General features: G+C 39.8%; 1 protein-coding gene across 1 annotated transcript in view; it reads right to left on the reverse strand.

The window, feature by feature from the left end:
- Positions 1 to 9,163, reverse strand: part of Scn11a (sodium voltage-gated channel alpha subunit 11) — an 85,376-nt gene extending 76,213 nt beyond the window's left edge. Inside the window, exons 1-3 of the mRNA XM_046436944.1 lie at positions 8,897 to 9,163; positions 8,280 to 8,398; positions 6,875 to 7,021 (exon numbers count right to left, since the gene is read on the reverse strand). Of these exons, the coding sequence (XP_046292900.1) occupies positions 6,875 to 7,021; positions 8,280 to 8,398; positions 8,897 to 9,163 (533 nt within the window). The remainder of the gene's footprint in view (positions 1 to 6,874; positions 7,022 to 8,279; positions 8,399 to 8,896) is intronic.
- Positions 9,164 to 24,044: the final 14,881 nt, after the last annotated feature.

The following is a 24,044-nucleotide window of genomic DNA, read 5'->3' on the forward strand; positions in this document are numbered from 1 at the left end:
GAGACAGGAGGATCACAAGTTTGAAGACAGCCTGGGAAATTTACAGAGACCGACCCTACCTCAAAATGAAAAATTTTAAAAAAGGCTGACATGGTTCATGTAGATGTATCTCAGTGGTAGAGCATCCATGGGTTCAATTCCCAGTACTGCAAAAAAGAAAAGAAAATGCAGACCCATGCAGAGGAGCAAGTCTAGAAACAATTCTAAATGCTGGAATTAATACCTCAAATTAGAAGATAAAAGGCAGACTAGTAAATGGATAGGTATCTGGGATGAAATATGGCTTCAGATCAGTTTATCACATTTTATACTTGGATAAATTCTAAATTAGTCAGATATGTAAGTTTCTTTTAAAAAAGAAATTATAAAAGCACTGTAAAAGGCTATCGTTTCTCTAATGCATGCTTTTGGCAACTTTGTCAAGAATAAGATGATTGTAGGTATGTGAGTTTGTCTCTGTATTTTCTATTCTGTTCCATTGGTCTACCTGTCTGTTTTTATGCTGGTACTATGCTGTTTTGTTACTATGGCTCTAGCATAATTTGAAATCAGATATTGTGACGCTTTCAAAAACATTGCTTTCCCCCCCACCTCAGGATTTCTTTGGCTATTTTTGTTCTTTTATTCTTCCACATTAATTTTAAGATTTTGTTTTTCTAATTCTGTGAAGAATGTCACTCATATTCTGATGGGGATTGCACTGAATCTATTAGCAATTGGTATTGAGAAAACCGGATATCCATATGTAGAAGAATGAAATTAGATCCCTATCTCTCACCCTGTACAAAAGTCAACTCAAAGTGGATCAAAGACATTACTGTACGACCTGAAACTTGTCAGGTGTAGTGGTGTACACCTGTGATCTCAGTGACTGGGAGGCTGAAGGAGGAACAGTAAATTCAAGCCCAGCCTCAGCACCTTTGTAAAGGCTGTAAAGCACTTTACAAGACCCTATCTCAAAATAAAAAAATAAAAAGGGCTGTGGATGTGGCTCAGTGGTAAAGCACCTCTGGGTTCAATCCATTGTGCCTACACTCAAAAAAAAAAAAAAAAAACCTAAAACTTTTCAACCATTAGAAGAAAAAAATAGGGGAAACACTTCAACATATACATGAAGGCAAATATTTCTACTGAGTGCAGGAAAGAAGAGAAAGAATCCATAAATGTAATGGCATCAAATTAAAAAGCTTCTGCACAGCAAAGGAAACAATTAGCAGAGTAAAAAAGACAACTGACAGAAACAAGGACGAATTCTTTGCCAGTTACTCTCCCAACCGAGGATTAATATCCAGAACATATAAAGAACTCAAAAAACTCCACATTAAATAATTAAAGAATTCAATCAATAAACAGGCAAATGAACTGACCAGACACTTCTCAAAAGAATCAACACAAAAGGCCAACAACTATATGAAAAAAAAAAAGTGTTCAGCATCTTCAGCCATAAGGGAAATGCAAAGCAAAACTACACGGAGATTCCATCCCACTCCTGTTAGAATGGCAATCATCAAGAATACCAAAAATGATAAACGCTGGTGAAGATGCAGGGGAAAAGGAACTCATACCCTGGTGATGGGAATTTCAATTAGTAGAGCCACTGTGGAAATCAGAGTGGAGCTTCCTCAGAAAGCTAAAAATAGAACTACCACATAATCCAGCTACCCCACTCCTTGGTATTTACCCGAAAGAATTAAACTCAGTAAACTCAACATACTTTAGAGATACAGGCATACCCATATAGTATCACAGCACAATTTACAAGAGTCAAACTATAGAACCAACCTAGGAGTCCACATTAATAGATGAATGTATAAAGAAAATATATTCTAATCACACAATAGAGTTTTATTCAGCCATAAATAAGAACAAAATTATGTCATTTGCAGGAAAAATGGATGGAACTGGAGACTATAATTTTGAGCACAATAAGCTAGATTCAGAGAAAATAGTACTATATGTTTTCCCTCATTTGTGGAATCTAGAGGGGGGGGAAAGGGATGCCAGGAAAGTAGAAGGTGACCATTAGGGTAAAAGGAGGGGTTGAGGGGAAGGGAGGTGAGAGAGGAGGGAGGGTATTGGGGAATGAAATGGATCAAATTATGTCTTTTTATACATGTGAATATGCCACCGTGACACCCACCAGTCTGTATAATTTGAGATCATCAATTTTTTAAAATGCACCTTAAGGGCTGGGGATGTGGCTCAATCGGTAGCGCGCTTGCCTGGCATGCGTGCGGCCCGGGTTCGATTCTCAGCACCACATACAAAGATGTTGTGTTCGCGGAAAACTAAAAAAAATAAATAAATATTTAAAAAAAAAAAAAAATAAAATGCACCTTAAGAAAATATGGGAGGATTCTTTATAACTGAAAGCTAGAGAAAATCTAACTCTAAGTCAAAACCCATAAACATAAGAGAAAATTTTGTTAAATTTTACTGCATGGAAAAAAATTAAGAGATAATTGACTCCTGCTTATGGTGGTGGAGGTGTGCGGAGGTTTGGAAAACCCTTCCACAAATAATGAGTATTAAACTAGATGAAATATATAAGGACCATTATTTGAAGGTCCTCAAAAAATAACAAAAGTCCAAGTGTAGTAGCCCATGCTTATAATTCCAGCAACTCAGGAGGCGGAGGCAGGAGAATCACAAGTTTAAGGCTAATCTCAGCCACTTAGTAAGACCCTGTCTCAAAATTAAAAATACGCCTGGGTTCTGTCCTCAGTACTGGGGGCAGGGAGAGGTAGAAACTAAAGAGAAAATCCATTTAATTTATTTATTTACCTATTTATTTATCATGTGGTACTGGAGATAGAATCCAGGTCTTCACACATGCTAGGCAAGCACTCACCACTAAGCTAAAACCCCATCCCATGGAAATATCCCTTTTAAAGGAAGTTAACTGCATTGCCTAAGAATTATGAAAATGTGTAACTATTTTGGTTGTAAAGTATTTTTCAACTTTCCTGCTCCCTTCTCAGCATTGACAAATGGCTGTAGCCCTAGGATATAAGGTGGCAGAGGATGGGTTTCGGAGCTGTTAGAGAAGATGGAAATTTAGGGAGAAAATCCTGGAAGCAAGAGGGAGCTAAACAGGGGCCAGAAAGCAGTGATAAAACATCCTTAAAGTGCTAGAAGAAAAATTATCAAGCAAGAATTCTATAGTCAATGAAATTACTTCTCGAAGAAAAGAATACAAAATATAAACATTTTCAGATAGATATAAACTTAGAGAATGTGCTAGAACTGAACCACAAAAATGATTAAAGGAGAACTAAATTGCATCATTTGCTGGTAAGTGGATGGAACTGGAGAACATCATGTTAAGTGAAATAAATTTAAATGTCAGATTTAAATGCCAGACTTAAATGTCAAGAGTCAAATGTTTTCTCTCATATGCAGGAGAGTGAGAAGGGGGGAAGGGAAAGAAAGGAATTAAAAGGGGATCTCACAAAAAATAGAAGGGAAACCAATGGAATATAGGAGATCAAGAGAAGGGAAAGAGAAAAGAGCAAAGGGAAGTACTGGGGAATGAAATCTACCAAAGTTTGCTATGTCCACGTGTGGATACACCACAATGAATCCCACTTACATATATAATTATAATTCACTAAGTAAAATAATAATAATAGTAGAAGAGAAATCAGTAGAATAAAGCAAGTAGATAGCGGGAAGGAATAGAAGAGGGAAAGGAAAGGTACTGGGGAATGAGATTGAACAATTATTTGCATATAGGAATGTGGAATGATGAATCCAATTACTATGTACAATTGTGTTGCATCAATAAAACGTTGAAAACATAGCTACTAAAGGAAGTTATTCAGGCTGAAGAGAAATGATACCAGAAGATAATTTATGTCTACATGCAGGTATGACTTTAAAAAAGACATGTACCTACTTAAAGCAAAAGCTATAGACTGTATTGTTGGTATTGTTCTGTATATTACTTTAAATAAATGACAAATAACAAACAGATGTGAAATTATACTGTGGCAAGTTTCCTGTGTTTACCTGAAGCAATTCAATATTAACTATCAGTATATTGTGATATAAAATTATATATAAAATTAAAATATAACTAATTGATATTGAAGGAGACAGTAATGAAAGAAAAATAGTATAGCAAAGAAGCAAAAAAACAAATGAGATAAATAGAAAAACCAATTAAAAATGGACCTTGGGCTGGAGTAGTGGATCAGTGGTAGAGGGCTTGCCTAGCATGTGTGAGGCACTGGGTTCAATTCTCAGCACCACATAAAAATATTTAATGAAATAAAGGTCCAGCAACATCTAAAATTTTGTTTTAAATGGACCTAAGTTTAAGTATAATCACAACTATATTAAATGTAAATGGACTAAATATTCCATCAAAAGACAAATAGACCACAAAAGTACCTACAATATAAGTGCTCTGTACAAGAGATATGCTATAAATTCAGATACAAAAAGGTTGAAAGTAAAAAGATGGAAAAAGATATACCACGCAAACAACATAAGAAAATGGAAGAGCTATACTAATAATAAACATTAAAATGAGTATTGTTAGAAAGAACCCATTTCATAATATTAAAAAAATGCATACATCAGAAAAATATAATAATCTTAAATGTAAGTGTGTCTAAAATAGTGCTTCAAGATGCACAAAGCAAAATTAGACAAAAAGAAAGGAATAATAGACAAATCCATGACCACAGATGGAAATTTCAAGCCTCTTTTTCACAATTTATAAAAACGCTAAGTAGGAAAATCAGTAAAGGTATAAAAGATCTAAATGGCCCTATTAACCACCTTAACTGACGACCACTTATGGAACACCACACCAAAGAACTGCAGCCTTCTTCTCAAGTGCACCTGAAACATTCCCAAGACAGACAATAAAAAAGTTTCTCTTGATCTCCAAAAACTGAAATTCTACATACATTTTCTCTGACCGCAACTGAATTAAATTGGAAATTAATGAGACAAAGGAAATAACCAACAGAGTTAAGAAGTTAAGAGATTACCTGAAGAATGGGAGAAAGTACTTGCAAACTATCCACTGGACAAGGAATTAAAATACAGAATATGTAAGAAACTCAAAGAACTCAACAGAAAAATAATAATAATAATAATAATAATAATAATAATAATAATCTGATTAAGAGTAGGCTCATTATCTATGTAGACATTTCTCAAAAGAAGACATGCAAATGGCCAAAAAGTATGTGAAAAGATGCTCAACATACACTTCATCAGGGAAATGCAATTCAAAGCCACAATGAGGTGTTATCTCACCCAAGTTAGAATGCCTATCATCAAAAAGACAAAAAATTAACAAATGCTACTAAAAATATGGAGAAAGAGTAACTCTTACATACTGTTGATGGAAGTAAGAATTAGTACAGCCCTCATGCAGAGAAATATAGAGATTCCTCAAAAAACTAAAAATAGAACTACCATTTGATTCAGCAATTCCACTACTGAGTATATATGCAAAGGAGATGAAATTAATATACCAAAAAGATATTTGTATTTCTACATTTACTGCTGCACTATTCATAGTAGCTAAAATATTGAATCAACCTAGATGGCCATCAGTTAATGAATGAAAAAAAAAAGTGTGGTATATATACACAGTAGAGTAATACTGGGCCATAAAAAAAAAAAAAAAAGAATGAAATCCTGTCATTTGAGGCAATAGCATAGAACTGGAAGTCACTGTGTTAAGCAAAATAAGCCAGAAAGACTTATAACACATGTTCTCACTTGTACGTGGAAACGAACTAAATAGGTCATCTCAAAGAATGAAATAGAATGGTGGTCACCAGAGATTGGGAAGGAAAAGGGAGGAAAGGAAAACTAAAATAAATTTTTTTAAAAAAACCTCATGCAATATGTAAGAAAATACCAAATTTAGAAATTTCTAACTTAAAAAACAACTTGTCTGAAAAGTCAATTAAAATGACAAAAAATATTTTAATTATACAATGAATTCACTCAAACTGAACAGGATACATGGACAAAAATGGGAAACTAAAACATCAGAAAGTCTTGCACATAAGGAAAGTAAAGAAATATAAATATTTTAATTATATAAGTTGAAGAAGAAAAACTGAAAGCAGGCAGAATGTGATATGATTGGTTATTAGAATATATTGATGATGGTAAATAAACACGAACTTTTTGGAAAATATTTTGTCTATTTAGAAGCATTAAAATGTTTATTTTGCCCTTGGAAACTAATTTCTAAGAATCTGTTCTGAAAAAAAAAAATGGTCATTTTAAAATAGCTTCCTGAAGTGACAATGCCACTTAAATACCAGAAAGGTTAAGTAAATCATGATTTATTTTCTGACAAAAATTAGCCATCACAGTGGATTCCTATAAAACTCAGGTAAGCACAAAGTACACTACTTAAGATGTAGACACAAATTGTGCATATTCTGTTTATTATAAATGTAATTTTAAAACTCCTTTAAAGACAATTGTTTTTTTAAAAAAGTACAAAAATAAGTCTGACTCCAATCAGGCGCAGGGGCACACGCCCATAATCCCAGAAGCTCAGGAGGCTGAGGCAGTAGGATCTCAAGTTCAAATTCAGCCTCAGCAACATAGTGAGGCCCTAAGCAACTCAGTGAGACCCTGTCTCTAAATAAAATATTTTTTTAAAAAGGCTGGGGATGTGGGTCAGTGCTTCACACACACTTAAGTGCCTCTGGGTTCAATTCCCAGTATAAAAAAAATAAGTCTGATTCTGCCAGCATTTACATTGGGGAATTGGGACTATTGGGGACTTGTTCTTTCTCTCAACTTGAATAGATTCTTCAGGCAGCTGTTTTGCAACTTAGGACAGGTGAACAAGTACTCGCTCGTAGTGCCTGTACTCAGTACTCACTCAGAAACGTCTGTCTCGGTACTGTTTTCCTTATTGCCGGTGCTATTGTTTTCCTTAATGTCGGTGCAATTGTTTTCCTTAAAGCCAACCGCAGCCATTAGCCCACAGTTGACAATGACTGTGCAGATGATGAACATGCTGAACAATGTGACCAGCACCCATTAAGGTAGATACACTGTGGGATAACACTTGCTGTTAGTTACTGAGGTGGAGGTTGTTGCTGTGGGGGGGACCTCCTGGCAGCCTTTTCTGTAAGAGCATCCACCCTCTAATTGTAAGACTCAGCTGAGAACAACTCATGCCTGTCCCCTCTGCAGAACTGTCCCCTACCAAACCAAGAGCTACACATCCCGGAGACCTACACACTCTCTTCTGCAGGTCTGGCTGACACAGACTTACAAAAATCTGGCCCTTCACTTCAAAGTTGGACAACACCATGTAAGTCTGGTGCCATCCAAGTCCCAGAGCTCCTCCTGGAATCAGGCTTAAGCAGACATAGCTGAGATCACAGTCTTTTGCCCCATCTTGCTTTCCTTTCTCCTTCTTTAGAGAGCACTCCTCTACTAAATTACTTAAATGAGAGTCCCCGCCACAGGCCCTGTTTCTAGGGAAACCAACTTAACTTCATTACCATTCTCCTCAATATTTTACCATGTTCAGTAAACCATGTTCTGTTTTCACTTCCCTTTGTTTAAAATGATCTAGTGTCTCCCCTATCCCCTGCACACATCAGAAATGCTTAATAATGTCTGTCTTTAGCCTTTAAAACCAAGGTTGCAAACTCTGTCTTAGGAGGCTGGAGCATCATATTTGCAAAGCAAGCTCATGCTGGGCCATTGGAGGGGTACAGATGTGGTGAAACAGAGCTTGCATGCCCCTCTAAAAGAGGCGATGGTTTATCATGATATCGATTTTTTTTTTCCAGGTAGTAATGTAGCCTAGACATGCCAGAGATTCCATTTTGCAAGAGAGGCTGGAAATCTGGCTTTTTTGCGTTACAAAATGTTTGCAGAATGTTTAAACACTGTGTAGGTCTAACATGATGCATTTGTCGAGCCAATAAGGTGTGTGGGCATCAATTTAATTCTCCTTCCTCTATGAAGCTGTCCTTGGGTACCTCTGGGGCAGCTCTTCTCCACATGGCCACTCCCAAACTGCTGATCTCTTTCTCTTGTAAGCTACCTGCCATTTATTCTACCTCCTTCTGAAACCAAGGATCCCATAACAGGTGGCAGGGGCCACACCTGTTGACACCCACCCTCCGGGACAATGCCCACCAGTGCTTCTACAGTAGCACTCAGCCAGTACTTGCTAAACAGATGAGTGTTGGCTTCCACTCCATGGACATGTAAACACCCTGGGACTTGTGCACCTTTCATGTGACCTGGACGTAGCAAAAGGATATGAATTGACCAGGATTCTAATGGCTAAACTTCTGAGTGGATTGAAAGGTCCCAAAATGAACAAGGCACGCTTGGCACTGAAGCGGTAGATGGTTCTCTTCTTGTTCAACACCATAAATGTCTGCAAAACACAATGGGAATTAAATGCAATGACAAAAACATGTATTATGAGTTCATTTATAAGAAATTCAAGGGAACCACAGGTTGAATCCTGGTTTGACTTTTAACAAGAACTGCAACTTTGGATTGCAGAATCATTCTAAAGACTAAGGTACTTTTTAACCAGCAACCTTTTGACTCCAGAGGGCAGTGAATTTCTCCACATGGATCAAGTCTCAAGATAACTGTTGGAGGATGGACTATTCACCCAACGGGATATGATGGAGGAAATAGAAATGTGTGAGTATTTTGGGTTATCTGTCATAATGACGGGGTTCTACTTTCACAGGTATGTCCAGGGGTGCCAAACAAATCTGCTAAATGGTGCATTGTCCCATCCCAAATGCCCAAAAGATCCCCATTGAAGAATACCAACCTGTGCCCATTTCTTCCTAGCATTTCTACCTAAGCTCTGAGAATGAAGCAACTCATGGACACCCCAGCCTCCCCACAGAAATACCTTATGATTTCTATAGTACGGGTCCAAGTCTTCCAGGGGCTTCGCTATCAGGTCACGGGGAATGTTGCCATAGAGCTTGGGCAACTTCCTGGAGGCCTTCAGGTCAAGTTGAGGTCGAAGTTGGGGTTCTGCCACAGTCTTGTCTTTGGACTTCTTTTTCTCTTTTTGGGCAGCAATCCGCTTCTCTATTGCAGCCAGAGAGTCAGAAGTGAAGGGGCAGAAATTCCGCTCATCTGGGAAGATCACTGGGTAGCACCTGTCATCCATCTTCACCCTTGTGATGGAGACAAACTGAAAATCCTGAGGGAGCTCACGGGAGGTAGAAAAAAACGCAGCCCTGCCCTGGGTTTTAGTATCAAAGGCTGATGTTATGGGGATCTACAGGAGTTGAGGTTGAGGGGGAGGATGGGAAGGAAAACGGGGAGGGAACAGGAAGGATCATAAACTGAAATCAATTTCCATGCATGTATGAGTTTGGCCAGATGAACCCAACTACTATGTACAACCATAAAGGCCTAATTTAAAAATAAAAATAAAAACGAGTTGAGGTTGAGGGGGTTGGAGGCTCATTGGTTGTGTGGCAGATCAGAAGTGACTACCACTATGGGTACAGCTAAAATTTTGGGTGTGTATACACAAGACCAAAAAGAAATGTCATTCCTGGAAGAATACATGGGAAGCTGAGTTCAGGAACCAATGAGCAGAAGAAGACCTGTCTCTAAAACTGAAACCCAGATAAGGTTTTAATCAGCAGAGAGACAGCATGTGCAGACCTGTAATCCTTGACAAAGATCATGGACTTGCCCTGAACGTAATGGGGAATTGTGGAGGTTTTGGTTTTCATAATGATGATGATGATGACTGTAAAGGATAACACTATGAGGATTTAAAAAAAAAAAAATCCCTCTAACTGGTGGGAATTGACCAGACTGAAGACACAACGTTGAAGGAGGTAGGAGGCTAGAATCAGAAATGACCTTGGAAACTGTTGCAACAGATCAAACCTCAGAGGGGGCCCTAATGGAATGGATGGATTTGTGAGTTACTGAGGAATAATCGTCTTGACCAGGGAGAAGATGGTCCTTACCAAGGTCCCTGGCTTGGGCAGTGAGGCAAACCTTGGCACCACTCACTGAGATAGCACTAGGGAAGCAGGAAGCGTTGGGGGAATAAATTCAGTTTCAAACACATGAAGTTGAAGCTGCTTGGGAAACCTGCAAGTGGAGGGAACCAGAGGCACTTGAGTACAGGAAAATCACAGTTTATACATGTTACACTCTGAAATAGCACACAAGGGAAAAAAAAACAAACATACTGTTAAAACTTCTCTGGAAGGAATACTGGAGAATCATCCCAATGCCTGTCTCAGCAAGGTTGGTTTCTGTCATAATGATGGGGTTCTACTTTCACGGGTATGTCCAGGGATGCCAAACATCTTTTCTTTCAGCACCACATAAGTTAAACCCCAAACAAGTTAAGGTAACATATCTCTTTAAACATGCATTATTCAGGTCAGCGCAATGCTAATACCATTTGAGTCAAAACCATCAACTGAAAGTAGACATGGGACTGTAGATTCATTACTTTCTATCCCATGTAGTGTCAAGCTCATTATTGATCGTCTGGATGATAGAATTGTACATGCTACTTAAATCAATTTTTCTCCCCTTCCTACATTCTCAGCAACATATATAATTGAGTTTGTGTAAATGAAGTGGGCATATAATGAGACTCCACTGCGTTTTGCTCTAGACTTCAAGAAAGATAATTAGGATGAAATTAAGTTTTTGATAATCAACAGCATATGGATGTTAGTTAATTCTATAAAATCAATGTATTGAAAAGGATCCTGGATGACAGAAACTAGACTTCGTTAAGTTATAGCAAGGTTGCCGTGGAGAGCTACTGCCATAATCATGTGACTATTAAGAGATTGGAAGGTCTGACCCTCATTGTGACCCTGGGAGACATTTTGCCCAGGTTCTTGAGGAAAAGAGAGTTGATATAAATAACACAAAATAAAACTGGTAACCCCTGAAATCACACACATAATATTTGTTATAGATAATAAAACACTAAAAGATTACATCTTAAAGGTGACATTGAAAGCTGCAAAAATTGACCGAGGAGAAAAAAAAAATTTAAAAACTATCAACTCAAATAAATTTGACAAAATAAAATAAAATGCAGCAAACTTGTTTTATCAAAACAATATGAATCGATAAATACGATCTATATGCTCAATGGAATATTACTCAGTTTTAAAGAAGAGTGAAATTATGGCATTTGCCAGTAAATGGTTGGAGGTGGAGAATATCATGCTCAGCGAAATAAGCCAATCCCACAAACCAAAGGCCAAATGTTTTCTCTAATATGCAGATGCTAATTCACAATAAGGCGGGGAGCACTAGGGAAGAATAGTGTTACCTTAGATTAGGTAGAGGGAAGTGATGGGGGGGGTTGTGGGGATAGGAAACTTAATAGAATGAAACAGACATTATTACTGTATGTATATATGCAACTGCATGACCAATATGATTCTGCAACATGTACACTCAGAAAAATGAGAAATTATATCCCATCTATATATGACATATTAAAATGCATAAATGCATTCTACTGTCATATGTAACTAATTAAAACAAGTAAAAAATAAAAAAAACAATATGATGCAAAATTCAAGTACTGTTTAATTAAAGTAGGAAACTGGGACAGTGGAAATAAGAGCTAAGAGCTGTACTCACAATAAAAGTTGATACATTAACAAAAAATCAATATGGCAATACTGATGGCAAAATTTGGAACAAGTGAAATATTTATTGTGAAGTTTATACAAAAAAAAACTTAATTCTGAAAGTTTTTCTGGGTAGAAAAGAGACTGTATTGCTAAAAAAAAATTGACTAAATGCAAAGATTTCCCAAGTTCTACTAATAATCAAGTATGCATACCAATTTTTCAAACATTAAATGGCTCTTTACAAAACAGTTATTTAAATCTATGCTTCCAAACAATGAAAAGAAGTCAAAAGAGGAAGATGCATGGGATCCAAGACATAGAATACTTAAGCCAACTACACAATAAAGCATTCCAGGGTGAATGCCCGTCGACAGAATGAAACAGTTGTCCAGGTTAGAATGAGAATTCAGACAACTCTGAGAAAAATGCTTCAGGTATAAAGAAAATTCTGTGCAACAAGGAATATTATGGAGAAACTGGTTTTTCAACTTTAAAAAGAAAAGTGATTAGAAATTCCATTAAAAAATTTTTTATAAAGCCCATGGTTTATACAGGAAGTCAAATAAATGATTTGAACAGCTGACAGAATATAAGAATAGGAAAAAAGAGAGTTCATTCAACCTTGATGCTTGGGACCTTTTCCTTTATGCAGCAGGTGCTATCAGAATCTATCTTCTTTACTATGGGTCAAAATAAAACTTTAGGTCTTGGAGAATATTAGCTGCAAAAATGTTATATAATAAAGTTTAATTTATTAATAATCTATTAATTTTTCATTTAAACAATCATTCCAGGGATAAAGTTGAATTAATTGTAATTATAGCATAGAATGCAAATGTTATGAATGTTATCCTCTGACCTGTAGTTGGAAATAAAAAGTAGAAAGAAGCTCGAGGCCACCAGTTGCCTCAACTCAAACACTTGGAGGGTCAGGGCATTCTATGGCAAGTCAATCTATTGAGGAACACAAACATATCTACCCCTTAAAATTATATAGGTAATCCAGTGCAAACCCACATTTAAAATATAAGTAACAAAAACTGAAAGAATCTTGATTCTAGAGCTGAATATGGCAGAATCTCCTTAAATGTCCACTGCATTTGCACAAGGGGAAGGCAGAGGGATTGCTGTCGGTAAGCTGAATCCCTCTTTCCCCCCAGGAATACTTCAGTCATTTCTATTCAAGCATGATAAATCAGGAAATGGCCCTATAAATGAATTTAGAGTTAGAATGACAATGACCAGTAGAATTAAAAACTAAAATGGTTAAAAGTGAGACTGGGTATAGAGATGAAAGGGGAAACATTTCATTTTTCACAGTATAATATTTTATATTATGTCCTTCTCAACATTTTCCCCTTCTGAGCTCTTTGAATTAGGAGCATGTCTTATTTTTATTGAATTGTAAAAGGATTGCAAAGATTCTTTCAGGGACTCAAAACTGTCTTCTCATTCAAAACAGAGAGTCAAATAGCAGATATAATCACCATGTTTAAATCCCCTTGATTCATAAGGGAAACAAGAATAACCTCAATTTGCAGTCCTAACCAGGAGGCCAACAACATGAACTATAACTCATCACGGGGACATCCCAGAGACTGAGAAACCCTGAGGAGGGTTTACCAGACCTTCATGAGGTAATGGGGCTAGACTTAAGGGAGACCCAAAGGGCTCTGCTCTAGCTTCTCTGAGGACCAGCCCCTGCCCAGCAGTCTCACAGACCCATTGCCCCAGAACAGACAGAAAACACTCACCTAGAAAAGGGCTTCAGTTCCCTAATATCTCAGTTCCTGAGATATTCCCTCCAGTTAAGACTTGGATGCTCCAGCTTTGCCTCAAATCCATAAGCTTCATAGAAGACTTTATTGTTCATTTATTTCTATGCTGGGTGCTGAGGATGCAGAGTGAATTAAAATGTCAGCCCTCAAGGTTCTTACAGTCCTGTGAGAAACCAGGTGAGTAAATGATAGAGGACAAAATCCCAGGCTGCATGTGGCTGGGCCAGGGGGTAAGCACTGGGTGCTGTGGGAGCCCAGGGGAAGGTGTGGCTATGAAGAGCCGGAAGTCATTTGGCTGGAGGAGTAAGGAGGGTGTCTGAGACAATGGGAAACACAGCACAAGGGCACTGAGGGTTTGGGGTTCTTATTGATGAGTTTTATAGAAGTCACAAAAACCTCTTTGTGCTGGACGTCTTTGGTCACCTGCAGCTCACTCTCCAGTCTTCTCTGCCTCACTCAGTGCCCATGAGCTCACCCATGTGGAGTCCATCAGTGGGGTCCCTTGTATTCTGGCTTCTGATTGGGTTGACCAGTGTCTGGCACCCGCAGAAGAGTGAGGTCAGCTATTTCTCCCTCCTGTCTCTCCTGTGAGGTGTCCAACCACAGGGCTCTCTCCCCAGTCCTGCAGCACCTTCCTCCTCTAGCCTCTTCTGCTGCGGGATGGTGTGGCTCCCCACTCACCAGCCCCTAGACTGCACGTCACCTGTTTCTATCACTGAGATCTGCCCACACCTTTTTACAGAGTCCCTTTAATAAAATATTCTCAAAATGCTCCATTTGAATGTGTCATCTGTTTCCTGCCAAGGCCCTAGCTAATAGAGCCATCCATTAAATACAATTTAGAAAACCAAAAAGGAAATGATCACCCACAAGCCACAGCCACCTGATACATGCAAGTTTTGACATTTTGGTGTATTTCTTTTGAGTAGCCTTCTCGTGTGTGTATTTTATACTGCAGTCAGTGTTACATGTATATAAATTTTAGATGGCGATCTTCTTTCTCACTTAACCCTATATAACAAATATTTTCACAATGATAGCTGCCCCTCAGTGGCATCTAACTTATCCCAGGTAAAATTTTAGGTGTGTTAATATACATTATCTCATTTGATCCTTAAAACAATCTCACGAGATAAATATTATCCTTGGGGTCTCTGAAAGAAATGTTCTTTTGGAAATAAGTTGTGGCCTCCTCTTAAAGATCTGGGATTTTAACCTTGTACCTCCCTTCCTAGACTAGTGGATTGCTCTAATTTCTTCTCTAAGCAACATATACTCTGACACTCATGCTTACTCTAACCATAGGGAAGTCACTGGGGAAGTCACAAAAGGTTCATAACTGCTCACTCGGAACATTTCAGCATGGCTCTGGTCCGTATGATCAGGAGTATCAAAGATCTACATTGAGGAGCTGGGGTTGTGGCTTAGCGGTAAAGTGCTCGCCTAGCACATGCAAGGCCCTGGGTTCAATCCTCAGCACCACATATAAATAAATAAAATAAAGGTATTGTGTCCAATTACAACTAAAAAATGAATATTAAAAAAAAAAGATCTAGGGGGCTGGAGTTGTGGCTCAGTGGTAGAGCATTTGCCTCTCACGCACGAGGCACTGGGGTTCAATCCTCGGCACCACATAAAAGTAAACAAATAAGATAAAGATATTGTGTCCATCTACAACTAAATATATATATATTTTAAAAATCTACATTGAGATTTATGGGAACTATAAGCCAAAAATTATGTCATATGCTTTAAGTGGATTATTTCTTGTAATTTCCCAAGAAACATACAAGATGGGCATTATTACATCATCCTAATTTTACAAAAGAAGACATCAGAGTTTAGAGACATTGAGAGACTTGCCTATGATCATACAAGTGTCAGAGAATCTCAAGCCCGAGCAATCGCTTGCTAGTCCTCACATTCTGAGCCACCATGCAATTCTACCTCTTGCCTCATTCTTCATACTTAAAACCAAGACATGAGCCAGGCACGGTGGTGCATGCCTATAATCCCAGCTGCTTGGGGGGCTGAGGCAGGAGGATCACAAGTTCAAAGCCAGCCTCAGCAATTTAGTGAGGCCCTAAGCAACTCAGTGAGACCCTGTCTGTAAATAGAATACAAAAAAAGGGGCGGGGGGGGGGCTGGGGATGTGGCTCAGTGGTTGAGTGCCCCTGAGTTCAATCCCCAGTACAAATAAAAAGCAAGCAAACAAACAATAACAAAAAACCCCAAATCCTCAGCTATCCCCAAGGAAGCCAGAAGAAGAGAATCAGGAAGAGAAAGCCAAATAGCCCCAGCAGGACTGAGCTGGGTCTACAGCACCTTTACTGAGTGTGACATGCCTCCCAATACATCAGCCTCGCTGCCACCTTCCCATTCACACGTCAGTCCCATAGGCACTCCATTGGCCCCACCAAGACACCCCTACTCTCCACCCAAGGCAGATAGCCTAATGATAAATGTGCCCTGGAGAGTGCCTGCTCACTCCTCACTTTGGGTGGTGGCCTGAGTAAGTTCTTAGCTTGTATGACATCACAACCTTCTTCATTAATGTGGGTTACCAAGAAATAACCTCTTTCCTCCATCGTAGATCCCATAAGAACATCAGAAAGCAAATAAACATGAACAGACCTTTGTACTGTTGATCTCAAACCAAAGCCAATCCCAGAATTAGCTTTCTAGCTCTCCAGTAAAGAAGTCATGCACATCTATTTCTGATGAATTAGCCACAGGGAATTCAGAAATATTTGGAGGATTTGCACCATCGCCTCAGATGAAGACAAGACTTAAGCACACCTTTTCTAGAAAAGTGCAATTGCTAACACAAATTCCAGGGTAGGAGCACATACCTGGCAGCCAGATATCTCTTACCCTGTGCCCCAGGCCATCTCAGGACAACTACCTGATTGGACCGTGCCACCTGAGCCTCATACCTGGTCCCACTGCCTCTGATTGGGGTAAGAAAGAGTTACAAAAGCCCTTTTCTTTGCCAAGTTCCAAAGTGGCATGTTCCCGGCTTGAGAGAACAAAAGAGGAGCTTGCCCCCAGCCTGGAGGACTTACCTGACGTGTTGGTAGGGCGCCTCCAAACAGCAGCCCCAGGATTCCTCTCCAGGCCTTCCACAGAGCAAAGCTCTCCCGGAGTTGGAGCTCTGCTGCTGGCAGTCGACTAGAGTTCTGGGAGAGGCAGCTCCAAAGCTGGGTGGAGAGTGTAGAGGAAGGCAAATGGGAAGAGAGCCAAAGTGATTCTAAAGAATCGTGTAGGAAACCCTGTAACCGGAGAAGTGGCTGAGAGCGTTCTTACATTTATACTTTGGAAGCATCTGCCTTTAATCAGTGCTTAATCTAACTCTGTAGAAAGCATCATTAATAAAGAAACAGGTTGTTATTTTTTCTTTGGCTTCATACAAGTGGGTGAGGGAATACAGAAAATTCTATCGGAAAAGCCATGGTGTGTGTCTGCCTTTGGCTTATCCTGCAGGCCCCCTAACCTGGTGGACTGGGGCCTTGCCCTCAGGACCTACTAAGTTCCGTGCAACCGGAAATTGTTTGCAAGGCACCTATTGAGCATCTCCTCCTTCAACACTGGTGTCCAGACCTGGGAAAATTGCATGCTTAATTTTGGATACCAAGAAGACCCCTTGGCCACCAAAACAACTCTGCACCAAACCCAAACTCTTCCATGTAAGCTGCTGGGTATTTGTTATTATTGTTGTTGTTTTGATTACTAGGGAAAAAAAAAATTTTAAATCTGCCTGGGAAGTGTCACACCAGAAACTTTTTTCAACCATTCGCATCTTCATGAGACTAGCTGACAACCAATTGACATAAGGGATACAGGATGATGTTTACCAGGAGGCAGGAGGTAGAAGTAAGTGCCAGAAGGAGTGTGGGAAAGGCATCACAGGCAAACTTCAGTCCCACCAAAGAGAGGTTTTGAAGATTAATTTCAGCTCTACCACCAAGAAGTTTAAAAGTTGTGAGATATTGGACAAATCACTTGATTTCCCTGAACCTTTCTTTTCTTCATGTAAAAATGGAATGATTCTTTCAAAATTTCTTACAATTAAGGAGAAAAGGGAATAATCATTGTAAAAATACTTGGCACACACTAAATAAAAATGCCTGTTGGTTTTTAAGAGGGAAAATGCCTGGTTTCTTTTCTTTTAACCCAACACCCAGATTCTATACAGAGGAACCAAGACTACAGGCATGGGATTGGCCCATGGCCAAGCACAGTGTATGTGGCTTGGCTTTTTAAAGTAGGGATCAGAATTCTGAGTCCTTGTCTGGTTTCAGGATAATTCTCAGAATGAGAGAAGACCAAAAAAACAAAACAAAACAAAACAAAAAACCGAGAGAAGTACTTAAAGTTAATAAGCACTTTTTTACATGAATAAAAACATGTGTGCATTTGAAAACACAGGAGGTCTCCAAATCCATTATCTTAAAAGGCTCTGGCATTTTTTAATATCAACTCTTTGCACTTATTATTTTTCTAAGCTATTAAGTTATAGTCAGTCTTCCTGAGCTTTCAGGGAATCTTTCTAGCTCCCTCTTCAAGGTAAATGCAAATGATTTCAAGTGTAAGAACTTAAGTGACAAAGAGTAATACACAAATACAGGCCACCAGAGCAGTAGGAGATTTGCATTTGGGACTTTTCCCCAGACCTCTTTGGTTCCTGGGAAATGCAAACACTCATTTGACAAATCAAGCAGAGCACCTGTGCTTAATCTACACAGTTGTCAACACACTTTCTAAAAAGTGTTCAGCATTCATGGATGAATTTTGATTGAGTCATTTATAAATACAATGGCAGTTTTCTAATTTTTACCTTCTACATGTATTAGTTGGCATTTTACTGTCTGGAAGTACTTTCCCTTTTTTTGATGCATCTACTAATGTATTTGTTTTCACCTGAACTCCTGGATTCCTCTATAATCTGATGCTAGCATTTATTTTGTAGAAGGTAAGAGTTAGAAAACTGCCATTGTATTTATAAATTATTCAATCAAGAATCACCCGTGAATGCTGAAATAAGTGGTTTAAAGTCAAAGGAGGAATGGGATTAATTCACAAGGTCTCAATATATCTCCCCACAAAATATTTATTAATTGCACAGGATAAGAGAGAAACTTTACAGTTTCTACCTTAAACAAATTATCAAAGTTAATTTCACAAGTAATAAGATCAACTGACATCATGGATGCAAAACAACAATGACAAGATATCACTTCTAAACTCACGCTGCCAAAAACACATTATTAGAATTTAACAATGAAGAAGCATCAGCCAAACTTAAATTGAGGGACATTGTACAAAACACCTGGCTTAGTCTCTTCAAAAATAGTAAGTGTGTGAAAGTACTGAGAAAATGTTCTAGGTGGAAGGAGCTTTAAAAAACATGATGAGAAAATGTCATGAATAATCCTGCATTGAATTATTTTGATCTGAAGGATAATACTGAGACCACTAATATGACCTGCATGGAATCTGTGAATTTGATGACTATACTGTACCCTAAGTGGATCATGACACTGAGGTGAGGGTTGTCCTTGTTTGTGGATAATATGCCCTAAAGCATTCAGGATAGTGAGTCTCACATTTCTAACTTACAAATATTTCAGTGATAAAAAGAGAAAGATAAAATTTATGTGGAAAAAAAAAAGTGTTCAGGATGCTCTCACACCCACATCCCCAGAGCCACATAGCACATTCCCTCCTTTGGGTGCCGGCAGGCAGCAAGGTTCTGCCAGTGTCATTCCGGCCACCTGATAAGTTGGCCAGCTTCAGCATCTGCACCCAGGTAAGACACATCAGATTTAATAGCACCCTTGCCTCCCATCCATTTATTTGGCAAAGATGACATAGATTCTCCCCCCTTGCAGAATACCTAGGTCCTGAAAAATACAAACCCTGCTTCCATGAGGAGCATGCAGTCTCTGTATGAGAATAAAAACTGAGCCATAAAACAAGCCAGAGACCATCAAGGGGTCTTGCAAGCAAGTACAAACACAAGACTTTTCACAGCAGGAACAGGAAGCAACTCCTTCCGAGAAGGCTTCCAGGAAGAGGTAGAATTTCAGCTGAGGCTTACAGGATGAATAAGAACTCAATTGCAGAGAAGTTAGGGATGGATTTTCTAGGAAAGGCAGGAGCAAGGATGCACAGGCCTGGAAGTTCAGGGCATGTGTAGACAATTTCAAGTGACTCTTTAAGAATGGATATTGGCTTGGGGAAGCCAATAAGAAGTAACTAATCTGAAGCAATGCTTTCCACGGCCTTGAGTCAAACAATAGACATGAATGGAACCAATATGGTCTTAAGCTTTTTTTTTAATTTATGCATAAGCACCGAGTCTTCTGTTTCCCTTATGTGCACCACTGATAGGATCTCACTGCCAATGAACCATCCATGTCAACAAGTAGATGTACGCCACAGCAAAAGGGTGGGTGGCCAGAGTGAGCAGAGCATTTGGGGGAACCTCTGAGTGAACAAGCCAAGGAGAGCAGGCTTTGACTGATTCTGTGGACAACTTTCTAAAAAGTGCAGAATTTATTTCCCAGAAAGCATTTGCCTTTAGGGTTCTAAAAGAGACTTCTAGATAGATCTTTCCAAGGCTAAGGGTGTAGCTTAGAGGTGGAACACTTGCCTGGCATGCTGGAGGCCCTAGTCCCTAGCACTACAAAGAAAACAAAAAGGTTAGTCTACATAGATTTTTCTAGAACTGTCCTCGTTGAGGACAGAGTTCCATAGTCTTGCTCGTTACTATACCTCCAAGCTTAGAACAGTGCACATTACCTCACAAGTGCTTCATAATTGTGAATGGATAAAAGACCTGTTAACTTCCTCCTCCCTGAGACCCACCCCTGGGTCTTCAGTCCTATAGGTCTGGTCCTGGGAAAGAGGCCCTACCTGCTCCTCCTTTGTAGGGTCTTGCCCTTCACTCCCATCTTTCATATCCTGCCAGCTTTCCCCTTGTCTGACTCCTTCTCACCTCTCATCTGGACTGTTCCTACAGCCTTACAAATGGACAAGCCTGCTCCAGCCCCTCTCCAGTCCACACAGTGGCCAATCTGCCCCAGCCACATCATGCTTTTTTCTGCCCCCTGCCCTGCACATGCACAGTGCCTGCTCTGAGCACTGCAAAAGCTTCAGTGTTCTCTTCTTGCATTTTTTCACTGTTTTTCCCAATCCCTTAATCTCTCAATCCCTGGCTACTTCTTTTGAAGTCTTTCTTGATCATGCAATGAATCTTCAATATTCTAATTGCACAGTGCATGGTCTATTTTTTACAATCAGTTCCATACCATTTCAAAATTATCTGAGATACTATCTTTGAATTTTGGTTTGAGTTCCCCCAAAAGTATTAGATGAGCACTTTAGTGCCCTTTATTTGGAAGGGGATTCCAGAAATGGGAGTGGAGAAGCAAGGAAAAGAAGTCTAAGAAGGAGGAGAAGACAATAAAGGCATGTACTTGAGATGATCATGCACGTGGCCAATTGTGGATCAGCCTCTCTGCGTCCTTCTGGGGAACTATGTAGAATATACTTGAGTGTCAGGAGACTGGAGCATTTACATCCCCTATTATCAGGGGTGTCATGGTACTCAGCTTCCAAGGTTGTCCCCAAGTCTTATCTCTTGACAGTCTTGTTCTTGGGTAGTCCTATCTCAAACTGAACAGAGCTGACATGTATAACTAACAGGATGTTGGATGATCGTTTCTGAAATGATCATCCAAAATTTCTGTAGAAGGCATCACCGATTCTATCTGGCTCTCTTGGATTACCCTCCATAGAGGGACTAACCACCAGGCTGTAAGAAAACTCCTTCAGCCCCGTAGAGTTCCCACATTTGGAGGAACTAAGGCTCCTTGCCCACAGCCAGCACCAACTTATCAGTCATGTTAGTATGTCATCCTGGAAGCAAATTTTCTGATCTCAGGGGTTATCGTCCCTCCTACTTCCAAATCTCTGGACTATGATTGCTCATGGGCTAAAAGAGCTTTGGAGAAAACACTGAGTTAAAAAAGACAAGAGAAACAAGGCAGACCCTTGAGGTGGGATGCTATTAGGATGCAAAGAAACTGTTCACCATAGCTTTAGCTGGAATCGGAGGTGGGCTGAGGGAATGTGGCCAGAGCATCAAAGGCAGCTGCTGTTCTCAGAAACTTCCTGGAAGGTAGTTTCTTGTATATTCTTTTCCCTCCAGAGGGCTTGTTAATGATCTGTGTATACATGTAGGTGCTTAGCAAAGGTATCAACCTCAAGTTCACGAGAGCTCTTGCAACATGACAGTAAAAATTACTTCATCTTCCAACTTCTGCTGTTCATTGTCCTTGGGCCTGTTCTTCACATTTAATTCACTCTGCTTCCAATTGCACATATGTATATTTGAAGATTCTTTTGGTTTCAAGTAACAGAATCCTAACCCTGGCTAACATAAGCATAATAGACCCCGCCTTGACAAGACACAGGGGTGTCCTACAAAATCCAAGGGAAGAGAATCCTCTCTGACCCCTTATAAACTAAAACCAAAGAATATCTGCAGGAGGTGCAGGAGGTCCTGTCTCTCCTAGTGTGGCCTGGCTTTTTAAAGTAGGGATCAGAATTCTAAGTCCTTGTCTGGTTTCTGTAGAAGACATCACCGATTCTATCTTGCTCTCTTGGATTATCCTCTATAGAGGGAGCTAACCACCAGGCTGTAAGAAAACTCCTTCAGCCCTGTAGAGTTCCCACGTTTGGAGGAACTAAGGCTTCTTGCCCACAGCCAGCACCAACTTATCAGTCATGTTAGTAAATCATCCTGGAAGCAGATTTTCTGATCTCAGGGGTTAACGTCCCTCCTATTTCCAAATAGGAGGAAACAGATTCTGTTGCTATTCTATGGCTTCATTGTTCTCCTTTCTCACTATATATTGCTTTTCTCTGTTCTTAGTAGATCTAATAGAAAAATGAACGTTCTCAACCATCATGTTTACATGTAAACTTCTTTTACTTCCAGATACCAAATACCTGGAGAAGGGACTGAGTGGGCCTACCTGACTTGGGGCTCTGGCTCTGAACCAGTGAACAGAGGTCAGGGAGATGGGGGTCAGGCAGCTGTCACTGCCCACCTGTGGATGGATCAGCAAGAAGTCATTCCTGAAGAATTCCCAAATGAGAATAGCATCAACATCATGACGTTTGAAGAATTAGATGAGGTGAAGCATCTAAACTTCCCTTTCTGCCCTGCGCCTGCCCTATGCCTGCTCTGAGTACTGCAAAAGCTTCGGTGTTCTCTTCTTGCATTTTCCTCATTGTTTTTTCCCAATCCCTTAATCTCTCAATCCCTGGCTACCTCTTTTGAAACCTTTCTGGATCATGCAACCTTTCTGAGCAATGTACAACTTTACTATTTTGGGGGAACCAGAATAGCGTAGAGGCGAAACATACACACACGTGACTTAGGAGGAAAACAACTTGGCCTTCAATCCCACCTTGTTCAGCCACATCTGCTATGTCCTCTCTTTTTAAAAATTCCTGAGCCTCAGTTTTTTTCATCCAGAAAATGGCACTGATAACATGCAATGTACAAAGTATCATGAGATTTAAATGATCTGGGGATCACCCTTTGTAAACTGTAAAGTCAGAAAATTATCTGTGGTTGGGGTAAGAGCTAGTAATGTGCACATATGTGGCCACCCACCAGCTACCATGTCCCTATCCTGTGCACAGATACAAATATACATTCTCTATGCCCACCACAACCCCTATCATGTTTAAGCTCCTGTACACTGTAATTGCAAGGAATTACTGACTTATCTGTGCAGGAGGAAGCAGGGAAGAGGTGGTTGGAGGAAAAGGAGGAAGAACAAGGCAGACAGGCATGCCGCCAGCCCCAGGCTGGGATAGGTGGCCAAGTCTATATAGAAGCCCAGTAAAGGGACTGGCTGGGAGTCAAAAAGGATATAATTAACTTAGGAATCACAATAAACTTGTTGCCACGCTTAATAGGTTTCAAATATTTTCTCAATTTACCCTGGCTTAGTTCTTCTTGGTTGGCTGTTATGGGGAGGCAAGACAGAGTCTTAAAGGGGCAGCACCACCAAGTCTGTAAAAGGGAGGGACAAACAGGTCTAACCTTTGAAAGAGAACTCTGTGGTTGCCATGACATCTGGTATCTGCATGGCCACTCCTTAGGGAACACACAGAGCCAGGGAGCCATAGTGACAGGAAGAAACATGCCTGAGTGAACTGGGAGGCTGCCATCTGACCCTGTGGGACCAGGGGCTGCAGGCCAGGGTCCCCTACAGAGTGGAGAAAGGTTTGCTTCATGATGCCCCACTTGATCCTTTCAACTTTCTTTCTCAATTTTCCCCTTAACTAGATAGAAAGTGGATGTTGGCACTCCTGGCGCAAATTCTAGAAATGAACCTGATGCTCCACGATGTGCGTAGGGGAGAGAAAATGGCTAATAAGTGAGGTTCAAGTTCAGAAGCAGAATGATTGGGCATCCCAGTTGGATGAAGCCCTTTCTCACCCAGGCTTGGGTTAATTGCTTCATGCCAAAGTCTGATATTGACAAGACTCAATTCTCTCTCCTCTAAAATTAAGAACACAAAATCTCCCACAAATGCCATGGAAAATG

Source organism: Marmota monax, unplaced genomic scaffold, assembly GCF_021218885.2.
Source record: "Marmota monax isolate L192 unplaced genomic scaffold, Marmota_monax_Labrador192_F-V1.1 WCK01_AAM20220418_F8-fsc00021, whole genome shotgun sequence".
NCBI lineage: Eukaryota > Metazoa > Chordata > Mammalia > Rodentia > Sciuridae > Marmota > Marmota monax.